The sequence below is a fragment of the Numenius arquata genome, chromosome 11 (genome assembly GCF_964106895.1).
Source record: "Numenius arquata chromosome 11, bNumArq3.hap1.1, whole genome shotgun sequence".
NCBI classification, from domain to species: Eukaryota; Metazoa; Chordata; class Aves; order Charadriiformes; family Scolopacidae; genus Numenius; species Numenius arquata.
In genome coordinates, this window is record NC_133586.1 from 3,562,683 (window position 1) to 3,577,586 (window position 14,904).

General features: G+C 55.2%; 1 protein-coding gene across 1 annotated transcript in view; it reads left to right on the forward strand.

Moving 5' to 3' along the window:
• The first annotated feature begins 469 nt into the window (after positions 1-469).
• Positions 470-14,904, forward strand: part of PCSK6 (proprotein convertase subtilisin/kexin type 6) — a 35,291-nt gene continuing 20,856 nt past the window's right edge. Inside the window, exons 1-6 of the mRNA XM_074156749.1 lie at positions 470-705; positions 7,144-7,248; positions 11,534-11,644; positions 12,284-12,427; positions 13,023-13,099; positions 13,837-13,925. Of these exons, the coding sequence (XP_074012850.1) occupies positions 484-705; positions 7,144-7,248; positions 11,534-11,644; positions 12,284-12,427; positions 13,023-13,099; positions 13,837-13,925 (748 nt within the window). The 5' untranslated portion in view covers positions 470-483. The remainder of the gene's footprint in view (positions 706-7,143; positions 7,249-11,533; positions 11,645-12,283; positions 12,428-13,022; positions 13,100-13,836; positions 13,926-14,904) is intronic.

The following is a 14,904-nucleotide window of genomic DNA, read 5'->3' on the forward strand; positions in this document are numbered from 1 at the left end:
CGCTGTATGCAGGGGGGGTACAAGGGGGTTCAGGGGGTGGTCCGGTGACACGTGGGGGGGATACAGGGGGTTGTCGGGGGGGCTGCACCGAGGCACGAAGGGGGGATGCAGAGATGTAAAGAAGGGGTTCCGGGCACTAGTACCGGGACGCGCAGGGGGGGATGCAGGGGGTTGTGCGGGAAGCAGTACCGGGTAGGCAGGGGGGCTGGAGAGGTCTCGGGGGGGGTGCCTGATGGCAGGCAGGGGGTCGCAGCGAGGGTGCCCGGGAGCCGCCCCGTCCGCCCGATTTCCCGGCGCTGCTGCCCGGCCGGGCCCTCCCCGCCGCCTCCGCCTGCCCCCCCCCCCCCCCCCTCCCGCCTCGCCTCGCCTCGCCTCTACCCCCCCCCCTCCTCCCGGAGCATCCCCCCGCCCCCGCCGGGCTCCGGGGCCGCTTTAAAAGGCGCAGCTCCCCGCTCCGCCCAGCTCGGCACCGCGGAGCGCACCATGCCCGCCGCAGCCGGCCCCGGCCCGGGGAACGCGGCCGCCCCGCCGCCCGCCCGCCTCTGCCTGCTGGTCCTGGCGCTGCCGCTGGCGCTGACCGGCCGCGGGGCCGCCGCCGAGCCCTCCCGCACCGTCTACACCAACCACTGGGCCGTGCGGGTCCGGGGGGGACCCGCCGAGGCCGCCCGCCTCGCCGCCGCCTACGGGTACATCAGCCTGGGGCAGGTAAGGGGCAGCGGGCAGGTGGCGGGGCACCGGGAGTGGGGGCTGAGGGGGACGGGGGGGGGAGTGGGGGGGGTGGTTGTACCGGGAGCCCGCGGAGGGTCGCGGAGCTGTCGGGGGTCCCGGGAGCGGAGGGACGCAGGGGGTCCCGGGGAACTGTCGGGGCTCCTGGGAGCGGGAGCTGCGGGCGGGGGGGGGGGGGGGGGAAGCTTATACTCGGAGCCCGTGGTGGGGGGCTCTCGGGAGCTGCGGGGGGTCCCGGGATCGGAGAGGCGCCGGGGGTTCCGGCGCCGGGAGCCTGCGGGGGTTCCCGGGAGCGGGGAGCTGCCGGGGGGGGTCTCGCACCGTGAGTCCCGGCACCGGGAAGCTGCGGGTGTCCCGGAGCTGGGGAGCCGCCCGGGGGGGTCTCGCACTGTGGCTCCCGCCTTCGGCAAACTGCCGGGGGTCCCGCGGAGCTGCCGGGTCTCCCGGGACCGGGGAGGTGCCGGGGGTCCCGGGTCCGGGAGATGGGCCCCTCCGGAGCGGACGATGCAGCGATGCTGGCTGAGCTCTTTGGCGCCGGGGGGCGGCCCCAGCCCCGCTCCCCCCGCACCCCCCCCCCCCCGGCGCGGTGCCGTGCCCTGGCAGAGCCGAACGACCGCTGCTCGGGGTGCCCTCGCCCCGCTCCCCCACCGGCTGGGGGGTTGCACAAGTTCCTCCCACCCCGGAAAGCTCCATTTGTGGATTTAACAAACTTTGGACTCTCTGGCCCGGGTTTATCGGGTATTTTGGGAACACGAAGAACTTTTGCTTTCAATCCCCCGCAGCACACAGATGGCTTAAAGGTGACTTTCAGCACGGCAGCTCTTTTCCCTCTAAATTCCTTCATCTTCTCTGTAAACCCAGATGTGGGTTGGTGTCCTCAGAGTTCTCTCTGGAGTTTGTTGCTCCCGCGCTGCCCGGCTGCTCTCCTGGCTGGGTGGCACTTCAGGTTGTCTTCCTGCCCAAGGTGTCTCCTGGACTATAAATTATAACCTTGCTTTATATCGCAACCCCGCTTTTAAGTGTAATTAAAGTCACGGGGTGCTGCGTAAACAAATTTTTGGAGGAGACGGGGGGAAGGCTCAATCAGGGACACTCTCTCCTGCACCAGTGTCTGTGACCTCCCCTGGGGGATAACCCCTTCCGTCCCACCCTCCATTCCTACCTGCTGTGCTCCGCTCTCACCCTGCCAAGGAGAAAATCACTTATTCAAATGCCTCCATCGCAGGGCTGGGTGAATGTGGTTGTGCAACCCAAAGGGCTTTTCGGTGTTTATCCCTGTTCAGGGAATATCTTGATTGAGCTTCCCACTCTCCCGATTTGCATCAGCCTAACGTCAGCTTGTGGTTCGGGGTTTTGCTGTGTCCCTGCCCCCTGGAGCATCTGCTCCCTGCTTCTGGCATCCTGATTTTCCTGAGCTTGTCCCCACGATGCTGGTGGCGTTCGGCTCGTGGGCACGATGTGGCCCTGCTGGAGCATCCATCCCTCCCATCCCCTGAGCCCTTCCCCAGGGCAGCCCGGTGCAGGCTGGAGAGCGAGGGAAATATTTCTGTGGTTGCATCAGGGTGTTCCTGGCTCCCGCCTTTCCCGCGGATACTGGGAGCTCGTGCACCGCTGGGGCTTCCCCAGCTGCTCACAACGCCCTGCCTTCAGCTCTCCGGCCCCCTCCGAGCTCCCCAGGCTTTTCCCACGGGAGCTTGTCGAGGGCCAGACCCCGAGGAACCTCTTTTCCTGCATGTACTCGCGGGTGACGCTTGCTGTGTTGTGCTCGGGGTTCATGGTGTGCCAAGCCCTGTGGGGTCCTGGGTGTCCCCAGCTTCCCCTGCTGCAGCCTCTGCTCACAGAGCTGCCGGGGGGGACGGCATTGTCCCTGGCAAGATGTGCTCTCTCAGGGGGCCTGATTCTGTGCAAAACCTGCTGGAAAACCCTGCCAAGGGGGTATCACCCTGCTCTGAGGTTGTGGCCCTGCCCTGGGGAGGTGTTTGGGTGGAGGCAAGTGGTGGAGTCCAACATGGCAAGGGAGGGGGAGAGGTGATGGTCATGGAGTGACCCATATGGGTGCAAGGGAGACTCAGCCCTGCATTGGTGGCTGGTGACCTCTTTTCCTCTGAGATGCAATCCCGGAGTCTCCTGATATGCTCCGGGCCCTGAAGGGCATCTCTGGGTGTTTGCCCAATGTCCAAGCTGTCCCTGTGCATTCCCGTGCCCAACCTGTGCACCAAGACACCCGTAAACCCTTCTGGGTCCCAGCAGAGTGACATTTCCCTTGGGAAATTATTTGCGTCAACTTCTATTTAAGTGAAGCAAACAATTAAGCAAAAGGAGAGGCTTTTACACCCCCAAATGCCCGCTCATTCCTCCCTGCTGGTCTTTGTTCACCGTGCTGTGCCGGGGTGAGCCAGAACAGGTCCTGGCCAAGGGTGCTGTGAGGGCTGTGCAGTGCTCTGCTGTCCCAGGGGTGGTGATGAACCAGTTCTTATCCTGGTAACAGGATTTATATGAATTTTTCCTTGTGCAGTGCCCAGTGCTGTAAGTTTTGGGAGGGCTTGCATGTCTCCAGTGGTCTCACCTGCAGTGCAGAAGACAGACAGGATTCATTTGGGGCTGGAATTGGAGATTTGCTGGATTTCTGTCATCTGGGGGATGCTGGAGTGGTGGTGTCCTTGCAGTCCTGTACTCGGTCCTTACAGAGCGGAATCTGAGAATAATGTTCCTGAAGGCAGGAGCTCAGCGGCTGGAGCCCTTGTCCCTAATGGTGTCCCCAGGAGGGGAGCAGGCACGGCCTCCCCAGCTGGATCTGTCCTCCTGAAGGACACCAGCGCTGATTCAGCTGCATTCTGCAGAAATGGGATGGTTTGGGTGAGATGGTAGAAGACTTTGCTGTGATGGGGAGGGAAGAAATGGGCTTGGAAATGCTCTGACAGGCTTTAGTGCTCCCCTCGGTGGTGACCAGCTCCCCAAAAGCTCTCCTTTGCCATGTCTCATTAGCTACAAGTGATCTTAAACCTGCTTGAAATACTCATGGCTGCTAATGAGGTGGGATAGGCACTGGGCTTGTCTCCACCTGCCAATGCATTGGGAGAGCCAGGTCCTGCTGCAGGAGCATCTCCTGGGTGCCTCTTCCTGCCCTGGTGCCACTTGCAGGGGGCTTGCCGGTGGCACCGGGATTGGGGGAGAAGAGGATTGGAAAAGGACATTGGGAGATGGCCAAACTGTTAAGGACCATATTTGTAGAGTAATTCCTGTTGGCAAGGACCTCTGGAGGTCTCTGGTCCAACCACCACCAACTAACTTTGAGGATAAATCAAGCTGTGCAGAGACTCAGCTGAGTGAGATTCAAAGCTCTCCAAGGATGGAGATCCTACCATCTCCCCAGGCCCACGTGTCACCACCCTACACAAAGAATTACTCTCTTTATACCCAATTAAGATTTCTTCCTTTCCAACTTGTTGCTTCTATTCCTTTTGCTGTGCATCTCCACATCTCTCTAACCTCCTGGGTCCCTTCGGGGCCATGAGTACCTCCTTCAGCTTCAAACTAGTCTCTGTTTGGCTGGATGACATTGGCATGCGTGTGGCTTTTTGAAAGCAGAGCCGTTGACACCTGTGCTGTAGTGACGATGGCTTTGCAGGGCACAAAACGTGTTCACGTTGCTTCAAATTCAAGTTACGTCCAAAAAAAAAAAAATCTCACGTTTCCTCTGACATTTCAGCCCCAAACTGCAAATCAATTGAGAAAATTAATATTGACCCTTGTGGAAATAAGAACCTCCTGTGCGTGTTCTCGGCAGAAGTTAGATGTCCAAAAAAAATCAAGGTTGATAGCCATAAACACTCTTTGGGAAGGAACGAGCATTTCTGGAGCTGCTTGGTGTGGTCTCCTGGGCTTCAGGTGGGTGGGCTTTGTAGCCACAGTTGGTGGCAACCTGGACTGTTTCCTCTGTGGTGGAGCTGGGACCTTTCAGTGTGGGCGGCTGTCTTCTGGCTGGTCAAGAGCTGATGGGTACACTTGCTCGTCTAGGTAGCCAGGAAGGATCAGCCCTTGGTAAAGTCCTGCTATGTGTGTCTTGTGCTCCACTGGGTTTTCCAGCATCTCCATTGCCGTGGCCATAGGACTGTGGCCTCACTGGTGGTTTGTGCATGAGAAAACTCAACTCTCTTAGGCCTCTCCTGTCCCCAAGAGATGGGGACAGGAGCCCTCACTGAGCTGACTGGCTTCAAGGAGAAGAACAAATGCTCTTTCATTTTTAAAAAATGGCATTTTAAATTTTTTCTCCTTAGAATACCTCCGCTCAGAGCGGGGCTGGCTTTCAAGTTAGCCCCATCATGAGAAGATTTTTTCTTATTTTTTGTTCCGTAAATCCCAGGAAGATAAAGAACCTGAGGCACAGGGTCTTTCTCCTGCTCCTCTGGCCACGTATCCCCAGAGCCCGGGATGGGATCACTTCCCTCCCCGTCCTCTCGCTGATTTGCATGGTGTGGTAATTTTGCATTTATTTCCAAAAAAGCCCCGGGCCCGCTCTGGTGGGGAACAGAAGCGCTTCTTCAGCTGATGCTTGTTTATAGAGCGTGATCCTGTTATGGCAAGAGCCGGAGGGACCGGAGATGAGAATAAACTGAATATTATAACCCTGCAAACTGCAGGCTGAGCCACGCGGAGCTGAACCACCCGGGCTGCGGGATCGGGACTTCCAGGCGGAGTGAGCAAGAGGCAGGGTGGCGTCGTGCAAGATTTCCTTAAAATATGGGGAGGTCGGAGCATCCTCCTTCCCTTTCCTAAGTTGGAGTGGGTTTGAGGATTGGGTTTTAAAAGCCAAATGCAGATTGCAGCGAGCAACCGCTTTGCACGGAGATATTAAAGAAAATGCAGAGCTATGCTGTAATGCAAAGGAAAAGGCGGGGGGGGGGGGAGGGGGTGGGAGGGAGGGTTTAAACGAACTTGAGTGGAAACAAATTACAAAAATCACACTAACGGCAGTAAAGTCGGTGAAATGACGTTCTGGCATAAAAGGCAGAGCAAAAACTAATTAAATATTTAATGGTCGTAAGAGGCACTGGCACGTTTCAAGGCACGAAGTGTGATAAAGATGTAAGTAGTTGTCATCATCTGCTTCAGCATCTGGTCTGGCTAAACCTGTTTGTTCCCCCCTGCCCCATTGTGGCCAGTCCTGCTCTGGCCTGGGGGATGTCACTCTGCCCCCCGGGTCACACGTGGCCTCAGGGACACCACCCTGGCTCCTGGGTTGCAGATGTGGGCTCGTAGTGCGTGGCTTGCCCTGGTCCTGTGAGCCAGGCCACAGGGACTGCCACTGGCTCCCTGCAGCATCCAGCTCCTGGCCATAGGACAGTTTTTTTGGGGGGGAAAGAAAAGCAACCTCAGGGAAAAGGGGATTTATAGCAGAGACCAAATTTGTACCAAAATTGTGTGACCTGGGAGCCGTGTGCCAGTGAGAGCAGCTTTTGGGGCATTCCCATCCCTACAGCTGGGAATCCCTCTGGGGTGCTCGTCACACAGCGCTTGGCTGAGATCGCCCGGCTCGTGTAGCCCTGGCACTTTATCCCTACTTTTAGGATGGAAAAAGAGGAATCATGGTGTCTCTGGCTGCTGGGATGGGAGGGCTGGAGGCGGCACAGCCACCCCAGGACTTGGCAGGGTGGTGTGGCTGGCACGGTGTTCTATCACAAATGCAGGACACTTCAGCTCTGGGCAAGAAGAAAAAGGGCAAAAACTTGTAGAAGAGGAACATGGAGCTTCCCTGAAGTGAAGGGAGCCAGTGGGGCTGCCTTGCCCAGCTCCTGGACTGCACTTACTGCTGGGGAGGGACTCCAGGCTGGGGCATGTGTTATACATCCTTTGGGAGGGATGTTTGGTTTGCTTGGAGATGGTTTTTAGGGTTTTTTTTGACTCTTCCTGCTGTCGTCCCTGACTCTAGGCTAAGCACATTCATATCCCATGCTTCCCAGGAACATCCCAGGGCTAGCAGGGATTGCATTCACCTCTCCGTACGGGGCCGTTCTTGCTGCCGGGGCGAAGCCGGTGTGTGGGGTGGGGAAAGGCAGGGCGATGAGGCACAGCTCCCCCGGCTCCGCCACAGCTGCTGAGCTCATTTTTAGCTCATTATTTCAGCTTGGGAGCTGATGGAAGGCAGTTTGCAAAGGTGCATTTAATGGGTGAAAATTCATTAAAATGTTTCCCGGATTCTGTTGTGCCAGTTAGTGCCAGCACCCTGCATCCTTTCCCTGAACCCTGGCTTTGCCAGGGAGCACCAAGGCACAAAGGGGTGCTGCCAGCACCAAAATGGGGTGAAACCATGGGAAAACCTCATTTTTTATTTTTTTTTTAAAAAAACAAAAACAAAAAAAACCCCAAACAAACAAAAAAAAAGAAAACCCAAAAAACAACCCACCTCTCTTTTTGCAGATCGGGAGCTTGGAAGACTACTACCACTTTCACCACAGCAAGACGTTTAAACGCTCGACGCTGAGCAGCCGGGGACCACACAACTTCCTCCGCATGGACCCCAAGGTACGCGACCAGGCAGCCCGGGGGTTCCCCCAGCCTCTGTGGGGACTTGGTGGGATGGGGGGGGGGGGGGGAAGGGAAGGGGAAGGGGAAGGGGGTCACCGCTTTGCTCTGTTGGCTTGGTCTGGGTCAAACGTGAGCCCAAGCATCTTGCGATGACATGTTATCCTTGAACCGCAGCCCTGTGCATGCGACGGGGTGACTCATTGGACGTGGGTACGTCGATGGGTGACGAAAAATACTTAGAAGTGACTAAACGCTAACATCTGCCTGGAAGCCGGGAGGAAGAAAAGGGCAAAAAAAGCCTTCCAGGATAGAAAGGCTGTTGCATGCTCGGGGTGTTGATCCAGTTGCCACAACACTCGCTGCCTCAATGGTTGCTATGTGTGAAATCCTTGGCAATAGCTCCGCATTGCTTTTTCCTAGAGCAAGCCTCCGAAGGGATTTTTCAGTGCAGCTGAATTGACAAGAGTAATGGGGAGAGAGGGGAAGAAGGCAAGGAGGGACCAGGGTGGGTTTGGGGTGGCAGGGAAGGGCTGTGGCTCTGCCTCGACTTCCCTCCTCCCTCAGCTCCACCCAGCACCTGAACCCTGCGAGATGCGGCTTCTGTAGAGCAAGGAAAGGGTTAATGTGTGGGGAGGGTCTATTTTCTGGGCAGAGGGGGAAATAAAGGCAGAAAAAAGCCATTGCAGTGAAGGTACCTGTGCTGCAGTGAGCTGCTGGTGCTTGCACCGATGCCCAGCCGCCCTTGGGATGCTCTTTCCCGAGACATTTCCAACCCACTCAGCACATCCCATCCCATCCACGTCTCTTCAAATCCCCACACGGGAACCCTGCTTTCCCCAGCCATTTTGGCTGTTAAATACTTGGACGGGTTCTGTAGCACGTTTCTGAGGAGGCACACGCGTGGCTGTGTTGCCAGTGGGGGAAGCCTCAGCGAGGGGAGCTTCGGTGCCCTGGAAGTGTGCCGGGCCCTAATTAAAGCTGTTTGCCCTCGGGGAGGTGCACAGGCATCCCAGCAAATAATTAATTCAGCTCTGCAGTTGAAATACCTCCATTTAAATGAGTCTAGTTATAATGCAAACCAAATCAATTGGCTTTTAGTCTTATTAACATTTACCTTACCTTGCTCTATGGACTGCAAGCTAGAGCAATTAGCTCCCGTTCTCTTAATCCTTTGTTATCACTTGGAGTTCAAGACCTCTTGACGCGTGTTGTCTCTCCCCCTCTCCCATGCACTCTTGCGAATCGTTTTGGGAATGTCCTGGCATTTGGGTGGCACTGGCTTAGCATGCCTGATGCAGGAAAACATCACCATGAGGAAACAACGAGCTGGAATAGGCAAGACAGAAACAAATCTTGCAGAAATCCTGAAGAACCAGCAAATCCAATCATTTGCAGATGTTGGGTGGTTTAAGCCTTCCAGGGGCTATTGTTTCCAGCGCTGTTATGCCATGGGGGTTGGTGGCAGGAGGACCACGGCCAGGCCCTCCATCCTGAGGACATAGGTGGCTGGGGAGGGGGAGACCCAGCGAACACGGGGCAGCGCCCGGGGTCGTGGTTCCCATGGGACCACGCTGATGCCAAGTTCCCCTCTTGATCTAAGAGACCCCTGTGGCCAGCAACTGCTCTGTTTGGGGCTAGTATGAGCCAAGTGACGTGGCAGGTGATGGGAGGGGAGGAGGGATGCAGAGCAGGGTCACGCTGCCCTGTGCCACCCCTTGTATGGGCCCATCTTGCAGCTCTCATCGCCATAAACTTTTCCAGCTCTCTGGGATGCTCCTCTTGGTCCTCACAGTGCCTTCAGCCTCACTAATTTACCTGGGTCTCTTAGTCCTCATCGGGGGCTGTCACAGCCTCAGTCCCCGTGCCTCTGGCCACGCACCATAGCAAAATCAACCCCACCTAAATTATTTCTGCTGTGCTTTATGGCAAACGTGCTGGAGCTGTCTTGTTTGTCCCGGATCTCCGCTTTATTTCCTGCACATCCACTGGAATAAGTCAAACTATGGCTTTTCTGGAGTTGCATCCTCACCTGTGCTGGTTTTTGTGTTTGGTGGCACTGCCCTGGGCATCACCCACTGAAAATCTCAAAGTAAGGGGGAGGGGGATGTAAAAAGCTGCCCCTCCGTTTCCAGCCAGGGAGAAGGGTTCAGCTTGGTGATACCTGTGTTGCCTCGCAGAGTCCTTTGGTGCCATTCATTCTTGCCTCATTATTGCTAATTAGGGTTTGCAGGGTGGGACCCTGCAGGCTCAGGACTGTGTTGTAACAGTTTTGACTATTTCTAGTAGCAAAAAAAGACCTTTTTTTTTTTTTTTTTTTTTAAATTTCTGAGAAGCTTTTCCCCTTCCCGGATGAGTGATGGAAGTGGATCTGAGTTTCACAAGCTGCGGGAGCTGTTGCAGGGATGCCCCGGGCTCCTTCCCGCTCGCCTGTTGTTTTCCCACGCCAGCCGCATCGATTTAGCAAAACCTCCTTGAAATCAATGCCATCAAACTGCTGATTTCTCTCTGTCCATGCAAGACTTCTCCATCAGCTCCCGGCTGGCAGTGCTGGGGTCGATCAGGAGCGTGTGTAAGATGAAGATGTGCCTGCGAGGCACTGCAGCTCCTGGCAAAACCCTGCATCTTCCTGTGGTTCCTGCATCTGGCAAAGCCGCAGGAAAAGGTGATAGCTATGGCTTGGCTGGCAAAACCCATGCTAATGCTGCCAAGGAGTGCTGCTTTAAGGAGAAAAGATGGGTAATTGGGCTATATGTTCTATTTAATGTGTTTTTATTTTTTTAACTACACCATGAAGTTGTATTTTTGCTTCCAGTGCTTAAATCCATCATCGTATGAGCCAAGGCAGCATGGAAACTCATTTTTCTATGAAATATATATATTTTTCCTTTAAAGAGTTTCTTTTTTTTTTCCTTTGAAATATAAATGTTTTAAAAATCAAGCCCTAGGCTGGAAGCTGTTGGGTTTCCGATACGCACAGCTCCTCATCCACCTCCACCCGAGTCAGGAAGCTATAAACCATGCAAGAAGAGCTTGGTTCAGCTGACGATTTTCACATAAATGACCCCAACACAAACTTGCATTTTGGATTTTTATTCTTTTAGTTACAAAACCTTAATCAACAGAATAGAGACATCCCCAGAAGCAGCTCTGCTGTTCCCAAAAGGCCCCAAGCCGTGGGGAAGAAGGTGTCCAGCCAGGAGGGATGTGCTGCGGAGCCCTCCCAGCTCATCGGCTGGTGCCTCCCTTCTACCCCCCCCTCCACGAGCAAGTGGTACGGCTTTGGTCTACAAATTATTTTTTGTAACCTATTCTTAATAAACCTGGGTTTCATCTCCCTGCTGAAGGCAGGAGAGCCCTTTTTCTGGGCAATAAAGGGTCCGGGGGGGAAAAACGCCTGCCAGAGATGAGATTCGGCTGGTCCCAAACCCACACCTTAGGCAGCTCCTGCCACAGCACACCGGTGTTTCCCAATCCTGGCCTTTTCCGGCTCATTTCCCGTTTGATCTCTTTACATGTCATGCCCCACTGAAAAGCAAACAAATGTCAGAGCGGTCGGCCCCAAGGCCACCTCGCCTGCAGCCGGTGCCAAAACTGCCTCTCTGGAGCCGGCCGCATCCCCTGAGACCTGCTGTGGCCATGTGTGGTCGTCCCATATTTTTGGGGAAACACGTGTTGTGCTTGGGTAAAGCCCCCAATTTTATTATTTTATCAGGAGGAGAGGAGATCAAAGGATGAGCAGCCCCAGATGCAGGTGGGGAAGTCCCCGGGGCTGAGTGGCTGCTGCTTCCTGGCCAGAGGGAAGGATCAGCCACCAAATTAAGCCAAGCACCTGAGTCTTCTCCAACACTTTGACTAAACGCTTAAATATGTGGTTTGTCTCCAGCGGGACTTCAGCGCGTGCTTCAGTGCTTTGTTAAGCCGGAGGGAGTTCAGGCACGCGCTTGGAGGCGACGTTATTTATGCTCCAGGGTTTTGCTACACCAGAAGAGGAATCCGGTCCCTGGCTCAGAGACCACAAAGGGCTGAGCTTGCCCTGTCCGTCCATCCTTTATTCCCCCAAAATGAAGCTCCTATCCGCACAGCAGCCCTGCCAAAGGAGCTGGGGGAGTTTGCCGGAGCATGGGGTGATGCTGGGATGGGTCCGGGCTGTGCTTCACACCGCTCTTCCAGCCCGCATCCCACATCCTGCATCCCGTTTCAGCAGGCGATGCTGGACCCTGCGGCGTAGGTGATGCCCAGCTCTGTGCCCACGGGCAATGCTGACCCACGGCTCTGCTTGCAGGTGGACTGGCTGCAGCAGCAGGAGGTGAAGCGGCGGGTGAAGAGGCAGGTCCGAGGGGAGCCGCACGCCTTGCCCTTCAACGACCCGGTGTGGCCCAACATGTGGTACCTGGTGGGTATCTCCCCTCCGCCGCCCCGCGAGGAACCCGCTGCTTTACAGGGGGGTTAATTTATTTTTAATCAAACGCATCATCAGTCTTTGCTGAGCCGGGCCAGTAATGAAACACCTTAATATCAGCAAATGTGCTTGGCAGCAGGATTTTAAAATTGCAAATTAATACACAGGAGAGTCTAGTTTGAAGTGTTTCACTGTCATTAGCAGCCCCTCGTTATGTTGTGCGCAGCGAAGGCTTGGGAGCAGCGCCGCTGCATTTTACCCATCCAAGAGCTGCAGCCATCTATTTGCAATATCATTTTTCTCCTGCCTGCTTCATCGATCTGTATTTGACAGGGAGATTCATTGAAAATTAAGCGCAGAAAGGAAATGAGCACTTCAAAACCAAAGAGCCCGCAGTATTTGAAATGGAAGAGGAAAAGAATAATAGAGAGATAGCATTGCCTGGATTAACTGCTGCTGGATGGCTTTGATCAATGGAGTAAAGTTATAACACATCTATGAGTTATATGGCAGGGGATGGGATGTAAATATATTTTCTGGTTGATTAAATGGGCTCCCAGCCTGGCTGCTCGCTTAGATGGGCTGAACTGGGGTTGCAGCCCTTTTACAGCTCTGTTTCCCACACCCCCATAGCACTGTGGCGATAAAAGCAGTCGCTGCAGGTCGGAGATGAACATCCTGGCAGCCTGGCAGAGGGGCTACACTGGCAAAAACGTGGTGGTCACCATCCTCGATGACGGCATAGAGAGGAACCACCCCGACCTCCTGCAAAACTATGTGAGCTGTGGGCTGGACGGGCTGGGGCTGGATGGGCTGAGGTTGGTCCTCACAGTGAATTGATTTATGGAGAATTTCAGTGTATAAACACAGCTTGAGTCTGTGCATTGGCAGAATTAGAAGAAAATGTGAGGTGGTTGTTGTTTTTTTTTTTTAAAAGCTTGAGATGTTTTTAAGAAGGAAATGAGGTTTTTAGACAAGAGGGTTTGGGGGAAACTCCCTTTGCAGCTGCCTGGGAAGCGGCCACCTCCCTCCGTCTCACCAGGGCAGAGCCAAAAGCCTGCACAAACCCGCTCAGCCCCATCTCAAACCCCGAATGGCCGTGGCACTTGGGGGGACAGTGCTGAACTCAGCAGGATTTGGGGTCAGAGAACCTGTCTTTGGTGGCAGCAGGATGTTTCCTCTTGGGAAACCCTCTCTCAGTGTGGGCTGCAGCCCAAAACTATTTGTCTTGAGCAAATAGTCAGAAATTAAGTGGAAAATGGTATTTACTGCCTGGCTGGCTGTGGGTGAAGCAGGACCACGCTGCTGCCGAGGCCACTTTGTCCCACGCTGTGCTGGTAAGTCGAATCTAATGGTGGCAACGTGTTTTCAGGACCCTCTTGCAAGCTACGATGTCAACGGGAACGACCATGACCCAACTCCACGATACGACGCCAGCAACGAGAACAAGTACGTGACGCTGATTGCCGTGGAGCCTTGTGCTCCATGGATGCCCGGGGTTGGACATCACCCCTGGAGGTGTCTTCCAGGTCTGGGACCTTTCCCCATCCCAGAGGATGCTGTCTTATGGGCTTTGCACAGAGTCATTGCGTTTAATGCAAATCCAGCCTGTGGCAACCACGCTAATTGCTAACGAACCCTTGAGCCATTGAATGATGCAGCGGGGGGGTGTTCCTCACCATGGTTGGGGATGAAACCACGTTGAGTCGGGCTGGGTGGCTTAGATGTCAAAGCTCGGACACGCTTTCTGGGCTTCAATTAAAGCGGGATGGGCACGTGGGGGCACATGTGGAAAGGAAACGGGAATGCAGAGAGCAAATTGCCTTTAGGTGCAAGCGCGGAGAGCAAGTTGCATGGAGGTGTAAAAAGCAACGAGCAAATTGCACTTAGGTGCAAGATGCAAAGAGCAAATTGCATTTGGGTGCCAAAAGCAAAGAGCAGATTGCATCCAGGTGCAAAATGCAAACAGCAAATTGCATTTAGGTGCAAAATGCAAACAGCAAATTGCTCTTTGCATCAGTTTCCTCCATCCCCTAGCTCTTGTTGTGGGTTTTGGATAAGGACTCTCTGACTCTTGGGGCACTTTCTTCCATCGCTTCAGCCTTGGGGCTGGTTTCTGGGTGGAGGGTGGCTGGGAGGGATCCTTTGCCACGGGACTTCAGCTCATGATGAATTTCTCCTCGCAGACATGGCACTCGCTGCGCGGGGGAAGTGGCGGCGGCGGCCAACAACTCCTACTGCATCGTGGGCATTGCCTACAACGCACGCATCGGAGGTGAGGCTGGCGCCTGCCTGCAGATCCCCTGACCTTCGCCTCCCCCCGAGGGACTGTGGCCACCCTGGCCATGCTGATGGGCTCCCGGGTTGGGTGGTGGGATGCTGTTCCCCCAGATATTGCCAGGAGAGAATCTCCTCCTTGGTGCCCTGGCTTGGGGAAGGATGGGTGACGCTGGGTGCAGGGGACACTGGCTCCATGTATTTTTGGAGTGGAAACCTTCTTCTTGGGCTGCATCTTTGCCATGAGGGTGCACGTGGATCGTGGATGTGGTTTCACCCAAAAAGTCCACAGCTGCTTTCGGGGGTTCTGGCCTTCTTGGGAGGAGGCTGCTTTTGCTATGGTCGGTGGTGCTGGTTTGGCTTCAGAGCTGAAATCGCTCGTTTGTGAGGTTAATGTCTGCAGATGAGCCGCTCGGTGGGGAGGTGGGGGTCTGTGAGGACCCCCAAAATACCCTCATGGGGAAGGTGCCAAGGAGGTGGGAGGCTGAGGCTGCATGGGGCGGGGGGACCTTTGCACAGTCCCTCAAATAACAGGATGCGCAGGAGGCAAATGAATTTCTATCACCAGATTGGATCCTGATGGTAATTAGCCTCACAGAGCTTGTTTTCATTAACCTGGCTGGTTTGAGCTGGGGCTGGTATAGTGACCACTGGGGAGATGGGGGTGGGAGCCTGTCACCCCATCCGTGTGGCCAATGGGACTGTGCAGGGGACAAATGCCTGGAGCTGTGTCCTCATGAGGGGTTTCAGCCCTGTCCCCAGTGTGGCTGGAATGGGAGAGGGGCTTTTGCTGTGACCCCTCCTACCACCCCAATGCTGGGAGACGTCACCATTGAGAGCTTGGACCCAAGCGCCCATGGGTGGATTTGGGGCTTAATTCCTTCTCTTGGCTTGTCCATCCTGGCCATGCAAGGGGCTGCTTTCCTTAGGGTTGTGTCCGCACAGGGATGCAAAGGAGCTGGGTGCCAGGGGGGTGT